Source organism: Glandiceps talaboti, chromosome 9 (assembly GCF_964340395.1).
Source record: "Glandiceps talaboti chromosome 9, keGlaTala1.1, whole genome shotgun sequence".
NCBI lineage: Eukaryota > Metazoa > Hemichordata > Enteropneusta > Spengelidae > Glandiceps > Glandiceps talaboti.
Genome location: NC_135557.1, coordinates 18,681,010 through 18,696,748, shown reverse-complemented (window position 1 = coordinate 18,696,748; position 15,739 = coordinate 18,681,010). Strand labels below are relative to the sequence as shown.

General features: G+C 34.3%; 2 protein-coding genes across 5 annotated transcripts in view; both read left to right on the top strand.

Annotated features, from left to right (window-relative positions):
* Positions 1-2,461, top strand: part of LOC144440251 (fibroblast growth factor receptor 2-like) — a 51,536-nt gene extending 49,075 nt beyond the window's left edge. For both annotated transcript variants that reach the window (XM_078129584.1, XM_078129583.1), the window contains one exon: positions 1,460-2,461. In XM_078129584.1, the coding sequence (XP_077985710.1) occupies positions 1,460-1,513 (54 nt within the window). In that variant the 3' untranslated portion in view covers positions 1,514-2,461. The remainder of the gene's footprint in view (positions 1-1,459) is intronic.
* Positions 1-15,739, top strand: part of LOC144440250 (fibroblast growth factor receptor 2-like) — a 136,790-nt gene that overhangs the window by 100,261 nt on the left and 20,790 nt on the right. The window contains exons 1-2 of one of the 3 annotated variants that reach the window (XM_078129582.1): positions 3,958-4,076; positions 14,691-14,969. The exons of the other annotated variants lie outside the window; for them this stretch is intronic. Of the exons in view, the coding sequence (XP_077985708.1) occupies positions 4,019-4,076; positions 14,691-14,969 (337 nt within the window). The 5' untranslated portion in view covers positions 3,958-4,018. Of the gene's footprint in view, positions 1-3,957; positions 4,077-14,690; positions 14,970-15,739 lie in introns of those variants that run through there. 3 annotated transcript variants of the gene reach the window in all.

The following is a 15,739-nucleotide window of genomic DNA, read 5'->3' as shown; positions in this document are numbered from 1 at the left end:
ATATATATATATATATATATATATATATATATATATATATATATATATCTATCTATCTGTGTGTGTGTATGTGTGTGTGATAGTTCTGGAACTCTTTCTTGGTTGTAACTCGGAGTTTCACGCATAGTGCGATCATCAGACAACTGGTTTCTACTCTCTGGGTGTGCTGTTTATAGAGAGTGCAGACAATAGAAATATCATCACCATTGTCTACGTGTTAGTGGGTTGGTGCTATGTGTGTGAAGGTGTTGGTTGTTATAGTGTGAGATATTGGGTGCGGACAAGTAGGTGTTGGCATGTCGTGTCATGTCAGGCTTTGGTGTTCCGTTATTTAACAGGTTTAGTTTAGGTGATAGATGCTCTATTGAAGTTGGAGAAATAAAACTTATTCTCGTGTTGGCATTTAGATATCAACTCAGTTCTTTTGTTTAGTGTGGAGTTTTTGTCCGCTTTAATAATGGTTAGTTTTTCGGTTAAACACAGGTTGCATCGTTTTGGTTTATTGGTGTACGCTTGGGCTGTCTTGCTGATGGACCAGGATACAGAAAAAGGCTCGTTGTTTATTTTCAGTTTCCAAATGTGTCTTGATAGTTCTGTGCTCTTCTTCGTGTTTTTCATGTTTGAATAATTGTTTGTGGTTGGCGTATCTCTGTTTGAAGTTGTTCTCTGTTAGACCGATATGTACTTTTGTTTGTACGATGTTTTCTGTTTGGCATTCGCCGTTCAAAGGGTAGGTGTCTTTCGGTCTGCATTAACATCATTTTTGAGTGGGTTTCGCAGTTGGAGATGGTGGAGTTATGCGCTTTGATTATGGTTGCCATATTTGGCATGCAGCTATAACTGACTTTGACATTGTTTCTGTTGAATAATTTGTGTAACTTGGAGTCTGCTGGGAAATGTTTGTGATTAGGTTGAGAAATCATTTGCCTACATTGATGGCTACATTGGTGGCTACGAGTTATATATATATATATATATATATATATATATATATATATATATATATATATATATATATATATATATATATATATATATATATATATATATATATATATATCATACCTGTCATTTCAATTTAACTTTTTACAAACATATAGCCTAATATTAATGTCATCACAGAATTATGTTACAAAATGATGTTTCAAGATTACGAAATTGTTCGTATGTTTGTGTGGACATGATGGCATGCAAAGCATTTCTATCAAAACATGGCTAGTCTAGGTATTGTATTCGTGATACATGCATCCATGTTGTGATCACACACTATCGTTGGTATAAGTTGAAATACTTGGGAATATAACTTGTAAAGAGCTTAGTTTGATCACACACTATCGTTGGTATAACATCAAATACTCGGGAATATAACTTGTATGTTTTAATTTCTTACATAATCATCAAGAACGTTGTCTGTGTGTTACAGTCTAATACTGCATTTAACAATCTCTCTTTGTTCCAGGAACACATCGATATACAGCAAATAGTGGAATCTGAGTACGCATCAGTAATTTAAACGAATGGTCACATGTATTTGTCATGGAACGCCAGCATTGTTGAGGTTGATAATTGTTCAGCACTGCAGTATATTTTATTTTGCACCCGTTGAATTCCCATGTTCATTCAAAATTCGTCGGATTTGTTGATTGACATTTTGTGTGTATTTTACGCTCCTCTGTACAGATTTATACCTTCATACACGGATTATACGTTATTTTCAATATTCCATTACATCAATTATGAATTAAGTAGTAATGATTCACTAGATGTAACTATTTGTTTTATTCAATCTGAATCAGACCAGATATAAGATGTTCACTACAAACTGTCAAATACCAATAATTGAACATGTCAAATGTTGATATTGTCAAATTGATATTGATATTAATGATCTTGGCGTTATACAACTATCCAACCAAACATATGTTGATGCACTTGGAAGGAGTTCAGGGACAAAATACATCTTGGGTAATGATAAAAGTGATCATATCACATATATACTTCGTCTTCTAAGATTTGATCTGCTTCCACTTTCTTACAGAAGGGAACTGATTGATGTCAAGTTTATTGTAAATAGTTTGATGGTAAATATGATGTCTACATAGACAATTATACTTTTTAGGCAAAATTATCCCCGAGCAATGGGAGTTCTTTATTTTAGTATATTTTACTTTATCAAAATTTATTCTAGTTGGAACTATTTGTCATTTGATATTTCACTTGTCATTATGACAAGCAGTTGATTAAACATGATACTCAGATTACAAATCATTTCCATGAGCTGCACGTCATCCTAAAAGTCCCTGTACCTGGATGTCAGTTTGTCATTGTACAAAGTGTCACTTAATATAATTTAGGTGTTTTCGTTTATTTTGTATTGTATTAATGGTTGTCTTTTACTTTTATGTATATTTGTTTTTGGGTCCACATTTATAGATGCTCATCACTTGTGTGGACTGACTGATTTATGTCAAAGTTAGATAAATAAATAAATAAATAAATAAATAAATAAATAAATAAATAACAATAAATGAATAAATAAATAAATAAATAAACAAATAACTACTACTACAACAAATTGTATTACTAATTAGTACAGAAACAAGCTGAAACTGTTGATTGCAGTTGCATATGGACCAATAGTCAATCGGATTTATTGTATGTGTATGTGTATGTGTAAAGATGCACAAGTACATTTACCAACTAGTGATTCAATACAATATTATGAGTAAGTCAATATATGTTACAAAAAAATTCAAAAAAACACCCAAACCATTCAACATGTTATTGCAGTTATTAACCAACGTGTGCAGAATGACATTTCATAATCTTGAGATAATTTGTCCAGTTAGGAGTAATACAGCTTAGTTTGAGTAACAGGGTTATGGAAGCCTGAATGCAAAATGTATAGTTTATTCTATTTTTGAATCTGGGTTCGACCACTCCGTGTTGTTTACTGTTCTTTAGAAAGAATACACGAAATATAGTTGTAAACACAACTTTCAAAAACTGTTCGTGTTGGAAATAGAAATGTTTATACTAGTAGCATTAGGTATAGGGTATTTTTCATCCAATTCTTTACTGTAGAAATATTGTTGTAACTTTTTTAAAAATAAAGATATTAACTTCATGTTTTCAGTGTGTCTCCCTTTAACATTCATCGCAACATTGAAAACATTAAATTATACATTATTATGACATATGACACCTTTGTATATTATTATATCATATTGTTCACGTTGGAGAAGGCAATTTCGATTTTAAAAAAAACCACAATTGTCATGACAAATAAATATGTCGAAATTTCTCGAAAAATATTTGAAATTTTGATCCAAATGCTTGCTATTATTTGTCAAAAAGGCTATCTATCTATCTATCTATCTATCTATCTATCTATCTATCTATCTATCTATCTATCTATCTATCTATCGTTACCTAAGCTTGGAAACTGTCTCCTTTGAATTTGCGGGGGAAAAATCTACATGGGCAATATCAGTTGGTTTTCTGATAGCCCAGACGTTACTCTAACAAAAATGATGTCAACAAGTATACATCAAGCCGAATGTTTGATGTATGGTTGAATTAAAGACAGGTACACTTTTAGTGATCTGGCAGCTACCACACCACGATCTCAAGACAATATAAATAATGCCAATCTGTTTTACGGAGAACTTTCTGTAAATAATGAATTCAATGAACTAAGAGATTACTCTTGTCTTGTACCAGTTTAAATAGAATCTATTAAATAAATTTGATCCTTGCCAAAATATAGCACGGTCTGTAAACATCTAAACAAAAATCTAAATTAAATTGACTATGGGAATTCGTACATGACTGTTAGTGATTTTAAGTAGTATGTGAGAAACCATTCAGTTGCGCCCTCAACGTTATTTTGTTTTATATATACAAAGAATCAATTGTTAAAGTGTCTTGAACCCGGAAGGTTTACATCCATGCTAAATCAATGCCAGTGTAATGTCTGTCAAGGTGGACATAAACATTTTGTGTGTGAGAAGAAACCATGAACAGCTTAGCAGTGAACTGGCTAATAGTAATTGTGTGTGGACAAGTGAGAAATGGTAGGTGCAGAGTTATTTGTTGTAAACAAACTGAACGCTATATGTACAAGTTATTGTCAAAACCTTATTTGCACTGCCAAAACTTATGTCAATTCGTTGACAAATTTGTGAGCCTATAATAATAAATTTGTGTTGTTTTAGGAATATTCCATCCAATAAATCACCGGGTTTAATGTGCACGACAGCTGCAGATGTTACTCCAAAAACGTAATCATTGACTCAGTACAGTCGTCCTTATTAGCAAGCCACCCTTCCTACAAACACGGCAGTGTGTGGGTTTGCAGTAAACATAAATAGAAGGCTATCAGTATGTACCCGATATGATTGCCATCAATGGTGTCATTGAACGAGGAAAGAAGTTTCACTGAAAAATAATCATAACAATTATCAACTACTTCTATTCGGTCGGTAAAATCCCAGGTCGGATCGGGTACAAGTAAGGTCAGGTATCGAGAGAATGTTATTTTTGGATTCACATTCGGATCCAACGTTAACGACCCTTTTTATTTGCAACATTTATTGGTTTTCATTGGAAATCTCACCTTTTTTAAAATAAAATTTAATTCAACAATGTAAGTACTCGAATATATATGCCATAGAGAAGTAAAAAACTTGCTTGTCTGTGAATATGTTTACATTCTGTTGAAAACTTCTGCTAGGACTCCAAACTAAGCAATGATATCTCTCTTGACAGCCATTAATTACCGCACATTCGGATTTTTGATTGAAACCAAAGTTGGTACAAGTTATTGATACAGTCCTTATATGTGTAGGATACATCATGTATGTGAGGTTGGCCCCAGGATCATGCTGAATATAATATTCATTGCACGTCAAAAATACGTATCAACAAAACAAACACAAGTAGGAGAAATGTAGACATATGATTATACCAACAGTCCCAAAATGAATCGATATAAGCTCTTGAAATTGAGAATAGATAGTCAGTGAACAACTATTAGTGTGTTCAAAGCGCATTCAACCATTCACCAGTTTTCACTACAATCATCAGACAGACGTACAGTTATCATTCAGTTATTTATTCATGTGAGGGCTTGAATGTGAACATGAAAATAAGCCTGCTTCAAACAAAGTTAACCACGACAATAAGTTCAACAGAAAAGGCTCACTGATTTCCCAAGTTGTTTTGTTCTTGAAAGAGAAACTATCACTTCATTTAGCCAGGCCATTTGATACACTTATGTACCCAATATAATTATCAATTTTCTATATGGTTGTAATAAAGTTAAAGAATGTACACTTTAAATTCCATATAATTTGGCATATACATCAACCTTAGCAAAACACATATATCCTAAAAAGCCTGTTGGCGTAGTTTGTTTGTTTTTGTTTTAATGAATAATTTGCATAAATAACGGTTTTCAGTAACTGGGCTATAACTTAAGAATGCAATCTTTAAATTCCAAATAATTTGGTTTGTTCATTGATGATAACACCGTGTACATGTTTGTTGTATTTTATATACTAATAGGTAATTTGCATTATTAATGAATATACATAATTAGGCCATATCTTAGAATGCAATCTTCAAATTCCATAATTATATGTAAGTAAATAACACGTCATATATATGAAAGCACACATGTACTATACAAATTGTTGACTTATTTTTTGAAGTTATAATGATAAATTTCCATAATTAATGATCTTCGGTAATTTGGCTATATTTAAATGAAAAATTCTAATTTCATATAATTTGGTATTTCAATCAACCATAACAAAGCATTCGTGTTTGATGAACTCGTTATGTAGTTTTGAACTGTGATGTGTAATGTGCATAAGTAATCATGTTTTGACGATTACGCAATGTCTACAGAAAGCAAGTTTTACATTTCAGATAGTTTAATAATGCACTGATGGTAAATATTTGCATATGGCCTTTTAAGCTTGTTGATGCAGTTTATACTCTTTATTGCTAATTTGCTCAATTAATGAAATTTTGTTAATTAGGCAATGTATTTAGCACTAAAACTTCCACTTTTACATATTATAATTACATTAGATTGACTTTCCAATTAGGGGTGCACCATGTATACGAGCTCAGTCATTGGCACTCCAACAATGTGTGTATAGACGAAATCTATGACTTTGCCCTTACGAAAGGCATTCAGTATAAACCTGATAGTAAAAGTTTGTCATATTTATGGTCATCTTGAACAGATCAAAAATCCTACAAGTATGCAAGAATTGTATCAAACGAATCACTAATCGTTAAACATGATAAGATATAAACCCACAAAAACCATAAATAAACAACAACAATAATAAAATAATAATAATAATAATAATAACAACAGCAAACAACAACAACAACAACAACAACAACGAACAACAACACACGTTTTCGTAGAAGACCTTCCTCGAATACAATGTGACTGAATGGCGACATTGTTTAAATGGATTATGTCAACAAGTAGGTACTAAAAAGTGTTTAAATGGATTATGGCAACAAGTAGGTACTAAAAAGTGTCAGTGATGTATAAGCAATTGTTTGAGTTTGATTAGTTCAACCTGAATGGTCAAAGTCACAGTTCACAGTCTCAAAAGGAAGTTACAATCTGATAATATAGGATATATATGAATGGAGTCTCTAGATCTATGTATTAACGTTTTTCAGTAATGCAGTAAATCCTGATTGTTCACTACACACTTGGCCGCCATTCAGTAAACAGTTATATGGACACCAAATGTAATGCATATGTATATTTCTCTTTGTCTGTCTTCCCATGAGATATGATTTAAAATAATTTGGCTATACATATTTGCTGCATTATTGACTATACTCAAAATAAATGATTTGAGGGCCATTTCATGAGAAACACCAACATCGTTTACAAGCTGAGTTCTTATGGTCAGCAGCGACGCTCGCAAACTGACTGGTTATTGAAAATAATTATATAATGTGGTAAGAGATTTCATAAAATCAAATACGGGAGGTGAAACGATTTTATACTAAAATGCTTGCCCCGATATCATGACCAATGGGGTTTTAATCCCCACAAACCACACGTAATTAACTTGGAATAGCTCCAATTGGTGATAACAAAGAACTGTGTACTTACATCATAGTGTAAATCATAATCTGTTTAGAGACGTTCTTGTCTGTGATGATACCTAAGCAAGTCAATAGGATATTGTCATTTTTTCCCAAGCCAACTGAAACCAGACTCTAGCCGTACATTTCGTTAGAGAGTACTTTTAACATACTCAACTTCTCACGAAAATTATGAAAGAAATGCAAACCTTATTACTAGTTATGGGACATCTTCTATCAAATTGTTTGGAACGTAGGCTCACATTACAGGGAGCCCAAGCGGCTTGGCTGTTGTTTTACGACAAACAAAAACAACAACAACATTCAAACAAAAACACCTAAACACACAAATAACAAACAAAACAAATCAACACTGACAAAAATAACACATGCACAGCAGAGTAATTACAAGGATGATAATACGATCGTCTAGGGGTAATCACAATATATCAAACGGTATGCGTTAGCATGACCCAAAAGGGCTGAGACAAGGTCCAAATGTTACTATATGGTGGATATATGGTGTTTTTCAAGCTGCTATAAAGCATGCCAATTTCAATGTTGGCGAGTAAAAATCCGTCTTTGCTTGAAACATTTTCACTAGCTGTAATAATTAATATCACAATTAATGTGAAGGCTGCATTTTGATGATTTCAAAAATCGTAGTCTGAGATATTGAAAAATCGCACAAAGTTTTCAAAAATCGCGGGCATCCAGTAATTTAATATCACACCAATAGACCAGTCATGTTAATCGTTTTAAATATGTGCATTTACAATGATAGCTACTCTTGCATTTATAAGATATTGCCTTCTTACAAAAAATATATAATTAAGCAAACGATTTATTAAGCATATTGAATAATTACCTTTATATTTACCAATACTAGACATATATGATTCGTTACCACAAATGAATGCACCAAATTATAACACATAACAAAATTAAAGCTTACATCATCAGATACTGCCAACTTACCAATTTCAGATACCATTGACGATGCAAATAAAAAATACCTAGCATAATATGATAGGTAACAATTGTCCACTCACCTATATACGTCAGGAAGTTATGAATTGATTTATCTAACCAACTCCCACCTAAAGCTATACCTATAACAAAAATAACGTTTATCAAGATGTAATGAAGCAATTTTGAGACATTGTGTTCACATACACCAAGAAACAAACACATGCATACAATCAGGCAATCCAACTGACAAACAGTTTGGGAGAAACAACTTTAATACTATACTCCCTTATAGAAGGAACAATACAAACAATTCCATATTTCTGTCAAGCATTTCAAACAATTATCTTAGATTCAAACAAAGTGAGAGTGAAAGGCAAATTTTTAAACTAACTGTTTTTGCGTTCATTTTTTATTTAGTGACAGTATGTACAGTGACTGTTACAAGTCCAAATGGTCAAACTGTTTATGCAAGTGAAAATGAACATATAACAGCACAGTGTGTCTACTCAACAGAGGGATGCTCAGACTTATATTATCTGGAATGGTGTTTTGGACAATCTTGCTCAGAGTCAATTGTTCATATAGGTAGCACTACCATCTGGCAAAATGGATATGATTCAGAATTCAGCTTAAGAGACAGTACAAGTCTAGTCATACCAGTAACTTCATCAAGAAATAACCAGGTATACACTTGCTCTGTGAACTATGATTTCGGCCAGGGAGTTGGTAGAAACAGCTTAACTGTTACCATTGTAGGTAAGTAAAATATATAAATAAATTCAATGAATGTTCTAAATGATAGGTTTTACACGAATGTAGAGGGGTATAACAGTGTGTAACATTGGTACCATTGGGCTGTTTTTTCTATTTACATATATTTATACTCATCATCAGATGTCACTCCATTTATGGTAAATGTGAATCAGTAGAATTTTGAAATAAAAAGAAGATTACAGTGAGACAGCGGATAACTGTCCAAAATATGGTGGTGGTGACAAGGAGTCAAAATCGCAAGTCACATAATTTATATAGATTAACGCTAGACAAGTCACTATCCAGTGTCATTATTGCAAACACATTCATCAATAAATATTCGAAAAACGTAACACCCCTCTCAGGCATATAAAGGATTTTGATTTGGAATCGAAACAGATTCTTGCGTCATCATTTAGTCAGTGTCACCTCGATTACTCATTCAACTAACCCTAAGCCTAACTTAAATCACGCACACACACACACGCATGCATACATACATACATACATACATACATACATACATACATACATACATACATACATACATACATGCATGCATGCATGCATGCATGCATGCATACATACATACATACATACATACACATACATAAAAATTATATACACATACATATACACACATACACACATACACACATACATACACATACATACACATACATATACATACATACATACATACATACACACATACATACATACATACATACACATACATACATACATACATACATACATACATACATACATACATACATACATACACACACACATACATACATACATACATACATACATACATACATACGTACATACATACATACACACATACATACACACACACATACATACATACATACATACATACATACATACATACATACATACATACGCACACTTTTTATTTTTGAAATTGTTTTGAAATTGAAAATTCTCATAACATTATGAATGTAACTCATTTCAAAGGTAAAGGGTAACAATGCAGTCTATTCCCAAAGTATCTAGTCAAATTGAATATTAGGCGGTTTAAGTTATATCTAAGTTTGAGGAACTCAAGTGGGGGTGGGTATGGGAGGAGTTTCCCACTCGCATCCCTGGAGATTTTTGAAATTCAAGGACTAAAACAATGCTTTCTGGTGCTAGTTTAACATGTCAAGGTAGCAACAATACTGCGTAAAATTTAGATTCAAAACAAAGGAAGCAGTGTGAGTGTGGGTACAGGAAGGGGGAGGGGGGTGGCTCGCGCCCCTAGTATTTGTTTTCAAATTCAAGGACTAAAGCTAAAAGAGTCACAATTGAAATGTTAATTTAAGAAAACTAACACTGACAAAAAGTATATTGCATGCAATACGATTTAAATTTTTTATGTGATAATGACAAAATACAGTATATCTATACATTCATTTCATGTAACAGGACATCATGCGATGAACAGTTAGCTATAAATTACCATATTATTTGTTTTCAAATTTTGTTTACTATTTATAATCAGTGTAATTTACTAGTTATAAATATCTGTGCAATGAAACTGGTCAGAGATTTTCAGCTCACTAAATCACCATGGTATGCATTCAATGACTAACATATAATCTACACTGTGATATTCTGTACGTTATATATATCCAACCCCCACCCCCTTCACTCCTCACTTTTTGAGAAACCCCCCTTCTAGCTTAACATATTTTGAGTGCCCCCCCCCCCCATCCTAAGATTCCCCTGACGCCCCAGGTTATAAATAATGGTATGTATCTTAGGTCCAAATAATCCAATCCTCCCACCCATTTTTCATAATTGATTCTCAATTTAATTCTTCAACCAAGTAACTCAAAATTAAAATGTTATGTTGATGTCGAAGTGCAGGCTAATTCATGTCCATGAATTCGATACATATATAGCACCCGGAAACATCAAATAATGTGATCTCACGAAAGGAGTTCCATTACATTTACTAAGGAATGTGCAAATCGCGCCAAATAAGTTTAAGAATATGTGGTGATGGCAATGTTTGTTTCATTTTCCCGAAGACAGACTCGACTGGATTTATTTCTGGTGAGTAGTAGGGTGTATAAACGGTGTCTGGTCGTTTCGCCCCATAACCAGTTCGGCCCATTGCCAGTTCGCACCTACTTAGTCGTTTCGCCCCTGCGGTTTGGTCGTTTCGCCCCATAGGTTTGGTCGTTTCGCCCCATGTGGTAAACAATGGTTATGGGTTAGAATACGCAGTTTTGAGACAGTGCTTTCCCATGATCGAAATATTACGGCCACATTCGTAAAACAAATTACGGTATTTTTTCAGTTTACTACGTAGTATCTCCTGTTACTAAACCAAGTAATGATGAAAACCACTGACACGTGCCGTGTTTATAGGTCAACTTGAAGTTGAAGTAGAACCTTAGTCCATGAGTACGGACGATCATTCCGACTTTTTTGCAATGTACATGTAACTTGTCTTTTAATTTCATGATGTCGATCATAATTCTCGATTGCTATTTCAAATGAGTCTTTAATAAGGTGGTCTTTCGTACTAATTCACGGAAACTAACGAAATGCAAACGTTGGTCACTCCACTACACATGCTACATAAGTCTGACAAGAGACATCGTACTAAGATATGATAAACAGGGTTTTGCCGTCATCACGCGGATCTATTATCGGCGAAGGATATAGAACAGAAACGTAACACCTTTGTCACATATTGTTCTGGCCCATTAACGCTTTTTCTTTTTGGTCTTTTAACAAGACGTAGAACACCGATAGCATCGACGCATTTTCTTTTAGGTCTTTTACAACCAGACGTAGAACACCGATTGCACCGATTTCAAACATCATGTGTTTCTTGTTCCGCAAAAAGCCTCACTTGCTTTTTTAGTTCAAAATAAAGTTTGAAACATGAGCTTTGTGGAGTTCCTCCGAAAGATTTATAAGCGTACAGATGTGTATGATACCCATTCACACCTTGAAACAAAATGCGTTACGAATTTTTGTATCCTTTATCTGTGCTTGTACACAAGTGCGTTCAGTGCAGCCGCATTCAAAGTGTTCACACTATAAAGTGTCTATGGTCAAAGTATAGATACATTGGTGAGAATTTAGTTTAGTGGGACTGGTCGATTTTTTTGCGTTTATTACTTGGTTTAGTAACAGGAGATACTACGTAGTAAACTGAAAAAAATACCGTAATTTGTTTTACGAATGTGGCCGTAATGTTTCGATCGTGGGAAAGCACTGTCTCAAAACTGCGTATTCTAACCCATAACCATTGTTTACCACATGGGGCGAAACGACCAAACCTATGGGGCGAAACGACCAAACCGCTGGGGCGAAACGACTACCCTTACAGAAATATCCTATAGGCGGCCTATAGACATGTCTATAGACCGGCCTATAGGATCCTGTAGAGAATTGGGACGTTTTACCTATAGGTTTCTATAGGCCAGCCTATAGATGACTATAGGTCAGCCTATAGGTTTCTATAGGCCAGTCTATAGGTATCTATAGGTTTCTATAGGCTAGCCTATGGGTTCCTATAGGCCAGCCTATAGGTATCTATAGGTTTCTATAGGTCAGCCTACAGGTTTCTACAGGCCAGCCTATAGGTTTCTATAGGCCAGCCTATTGATGTCTATAGGTCAGCCTATAGGTTTCTATAGGCCAGTCTATAGGTATCTATAGGTTTCTATAGGCTAGCCTATAAGTTCCTATAGGCCAGCCTATAGGTTTCTATAGGCCAGCCTATAGGTTTCTATAAGCCAGCCTATAAATGTCTATAGGTCAGCCTATAGGTTTCTATAGGCCAGTCTATAGGTATCTATAGGTTTCTATAGGCCAGCCTATAGACATCTATAGGTCAGCCTAAAAGTTTCTATAGGTCAACCTATAGGTTTCTATAGGCCAGCCTACATTTGTATAGGTTTCTGTAGTCCAGCCTATAGATGTCTATATGTCAGCCTATAGGTTTCTATAGGCCAGCCTATAGACATATATGAGCCTATAGATGTCTATAGGTCAGCGTATAGGTTTCTATAGGCCAGCATTGAATTTCTACACACTTTCTAGACTTGGAAAATTAATTAATGTCCCAAGAATATTCTGGAAAATTAATTCTTGAGACAAGAAAAAGAATTTTGTTAATACTAAATAAAAACCAAACTTTCATCCTTTTAAACTTTTATTTACTGAAAAATGTATGTTTAGAAACAACAAGTTTTAAAATACCTCTCTGAACACAAGTATTAAATTGGTCAAATAGCAGATAGATTTGCTTAAAAATAGTCCTTGGCTGAACTCTGGGTTTTTTGTTTAAAATTTGATGTCATTGTAAATTCCAGATGACTTGTCTTTGACTTTGTACATACTGGACAAACTCTTCTGGAAAATTGTGATCACTCATTCCTTTTTCACTTTGGATGATCTGGAGGGACAGCTGGAAAAAGGTGGATTTATCCATGGTTTGAGTTGTCCAGACAGTTAGGTATCTCTAAGCTGTTTTCTGAAAGGAAATTTATGTTCAAATATATTAGAATATAACATATTTCAAGTTCCTGTTTTCTCAATTTGGTCTTGCGTATTTTTACATCACCATATGCATTTCTTTTTGTGACTGAAAATTTTCCATCACATTCTTTATTTTTTTTTATTTTCAATCACATTCATTTCAAATAAGTTACTCGTCTCGATCGGTATGACAAGCATAAGGTAAGTGAATCATGCATGTATTTGTTAATGTTTATATAGCAGAGAAAAAACATACTACATATATTGGAAGGCAGCACAATATTGCACATATATGCTGGCATAAAATAGCCAAGCTGTTTCCCTCAAATCATGAAATAAAAGATATAGAAACAGCTACTGTAACAGCTCTTGAAACTCTCAAATCAGAAAATAGAACAAGTGCATGTCCATTGACTAGTTTTTACATTTGTAGAACAGGAATCTGTACTTACCATACAAAACAAGGAAACATATCTTAAAACAAGGTCCTTTTCATTTATCAGCCGTTTGGTCTCTACTAGCTATATTCTTCAAGCCATTCCTGCCACCACAATTGCTTGATTTGTTGAAAACTAGTTCACTTTTTAGGCAAACTTATAGCACGTACATGCATATATCCTTTTGTCCATGCTTTGTCTAAAACTACAAACATGATGCTATCCCAAAATGCACCAGGATAAGCTGTCTTACAACAAAGAGAGATACGGGGTAATGAATATTCATGACTATTGTCTCAAGCTAATTGCAATTCACACAGCATTTCTGTACATGGTACTCTAAGCTTCCAAACCCACTGGTCTCTGAAAGAATTACTATCAAATACACCTTGCACAGAACAAGTGGTCTAAGGTAATTATAGGCATGTATGTCAATAGACTAGTTATGTATAAAGAAATAATCTAAATGTGAAATTATCAATATGGTTTCGTCGTCGTCGTCGTCGTCGTTGTCGTCGTCGTCGTCGTCGTCGTCGTCGTCGTCGTTGTTGTTGTTGTTGTTGTTGTTGTTGTTGTTGTTGTTGTTGTTGTTGTTGTTGTTGTTGTCGTTGCTGTTTCTCAGACACTCTATGCAATATTTTCATGAAAGGTTTTTCATGGTAAATCGTAATCTCTCTTTGTAACGAGCACATGTATATCAAACAGAACTAATAAAAAGACAGTGTTCGTGATGCCGCGCATTAAGTTCTCATAGTTCACGGTCTAATTGGTTACAGCTAAAAAGGGTATAGTAGATTTTTATAAACAATATGTTAAAGACCAGGAGCAACCTTGGCGCGTGTATGATTAATTATGTGTCATATAAATGTCTTTCGTATACAGTTCCTCCATCAATAACTCGCCATCCGTCAAGTATGTCACCAAATGAAGGGACATCATCTGTAACATTATCCTGTCAGGCTGATGGTGATCCAACCCCTACTTTCACCTGGACAAAGGATGGTAGTGTCTTACAAACCAACTTACCAAAGTATACTGTAACTGGTGGATCATTAGTTATACATAACATTATTAGGAGTGATGATGGTGAATACAGATGTGTAGCTGATAATGGTTATGGTACAACAGCTACATCTAACCCTGCTACACTTACTGTGAACTGTGAGTATATACATACATCCTTATTTCACTCTCAGTGAATTATAATCAAAAGTATTGGACAAAATGGTCACCATGTGATCGTGAATGTTATGCTGCAAATGTAACATGTCACAATATAAATGCTTTTTCCTTTGCTAAAGCTAGTGTTTCGTTACAAAATATATTATTCCTGAATTGCGGTTTTATTTGATATAAATAGTTTGGCAATGTTATTGGCTAAAGTTGAAGCAGGCTTAGGTACGTTATATAGTGAGACCGGTACCAAGCTCATAATTACGTAAATAGTCAAACATAAAGTGAATAGTTCTATTTCGGGTTATTGTTAATTGTACAATCCCAATATAATAACGTCATTTATATTCTGCTCTTAAAGTGGTATGTTAGAGGTGAAATGGTTAATACAGGGACAGAATCAAAGAGGGTCTAGAGAGATGTGCGGAGTTCTGTCCCGCAGTTCAATCTTGTGTCGACTCTAGAATAAGCTCCTGCAAAAACACTGTGATTACTCTTCTACACTTTGCTTCATAATTATACAACTAAACAGAGGTATAGTTTGTGCTCTATGTTTCACCTAAGGGAATGTCAACGACACCCAGTCTCGTCGGACGCCCAACAACTGATGACGTGCGCTGGTATTACCAAGGGAGCCAAGACTGCTTTGAACGGAAGATTGGAGGTGTGTGAGCTCGGAAGAAAAAGTGGTGAAGAAGAGATGCCGTTTTTGTTGCTGTAAGAAGAGGGGCGCTATTTTGTTACTTCCGTTTTGCATC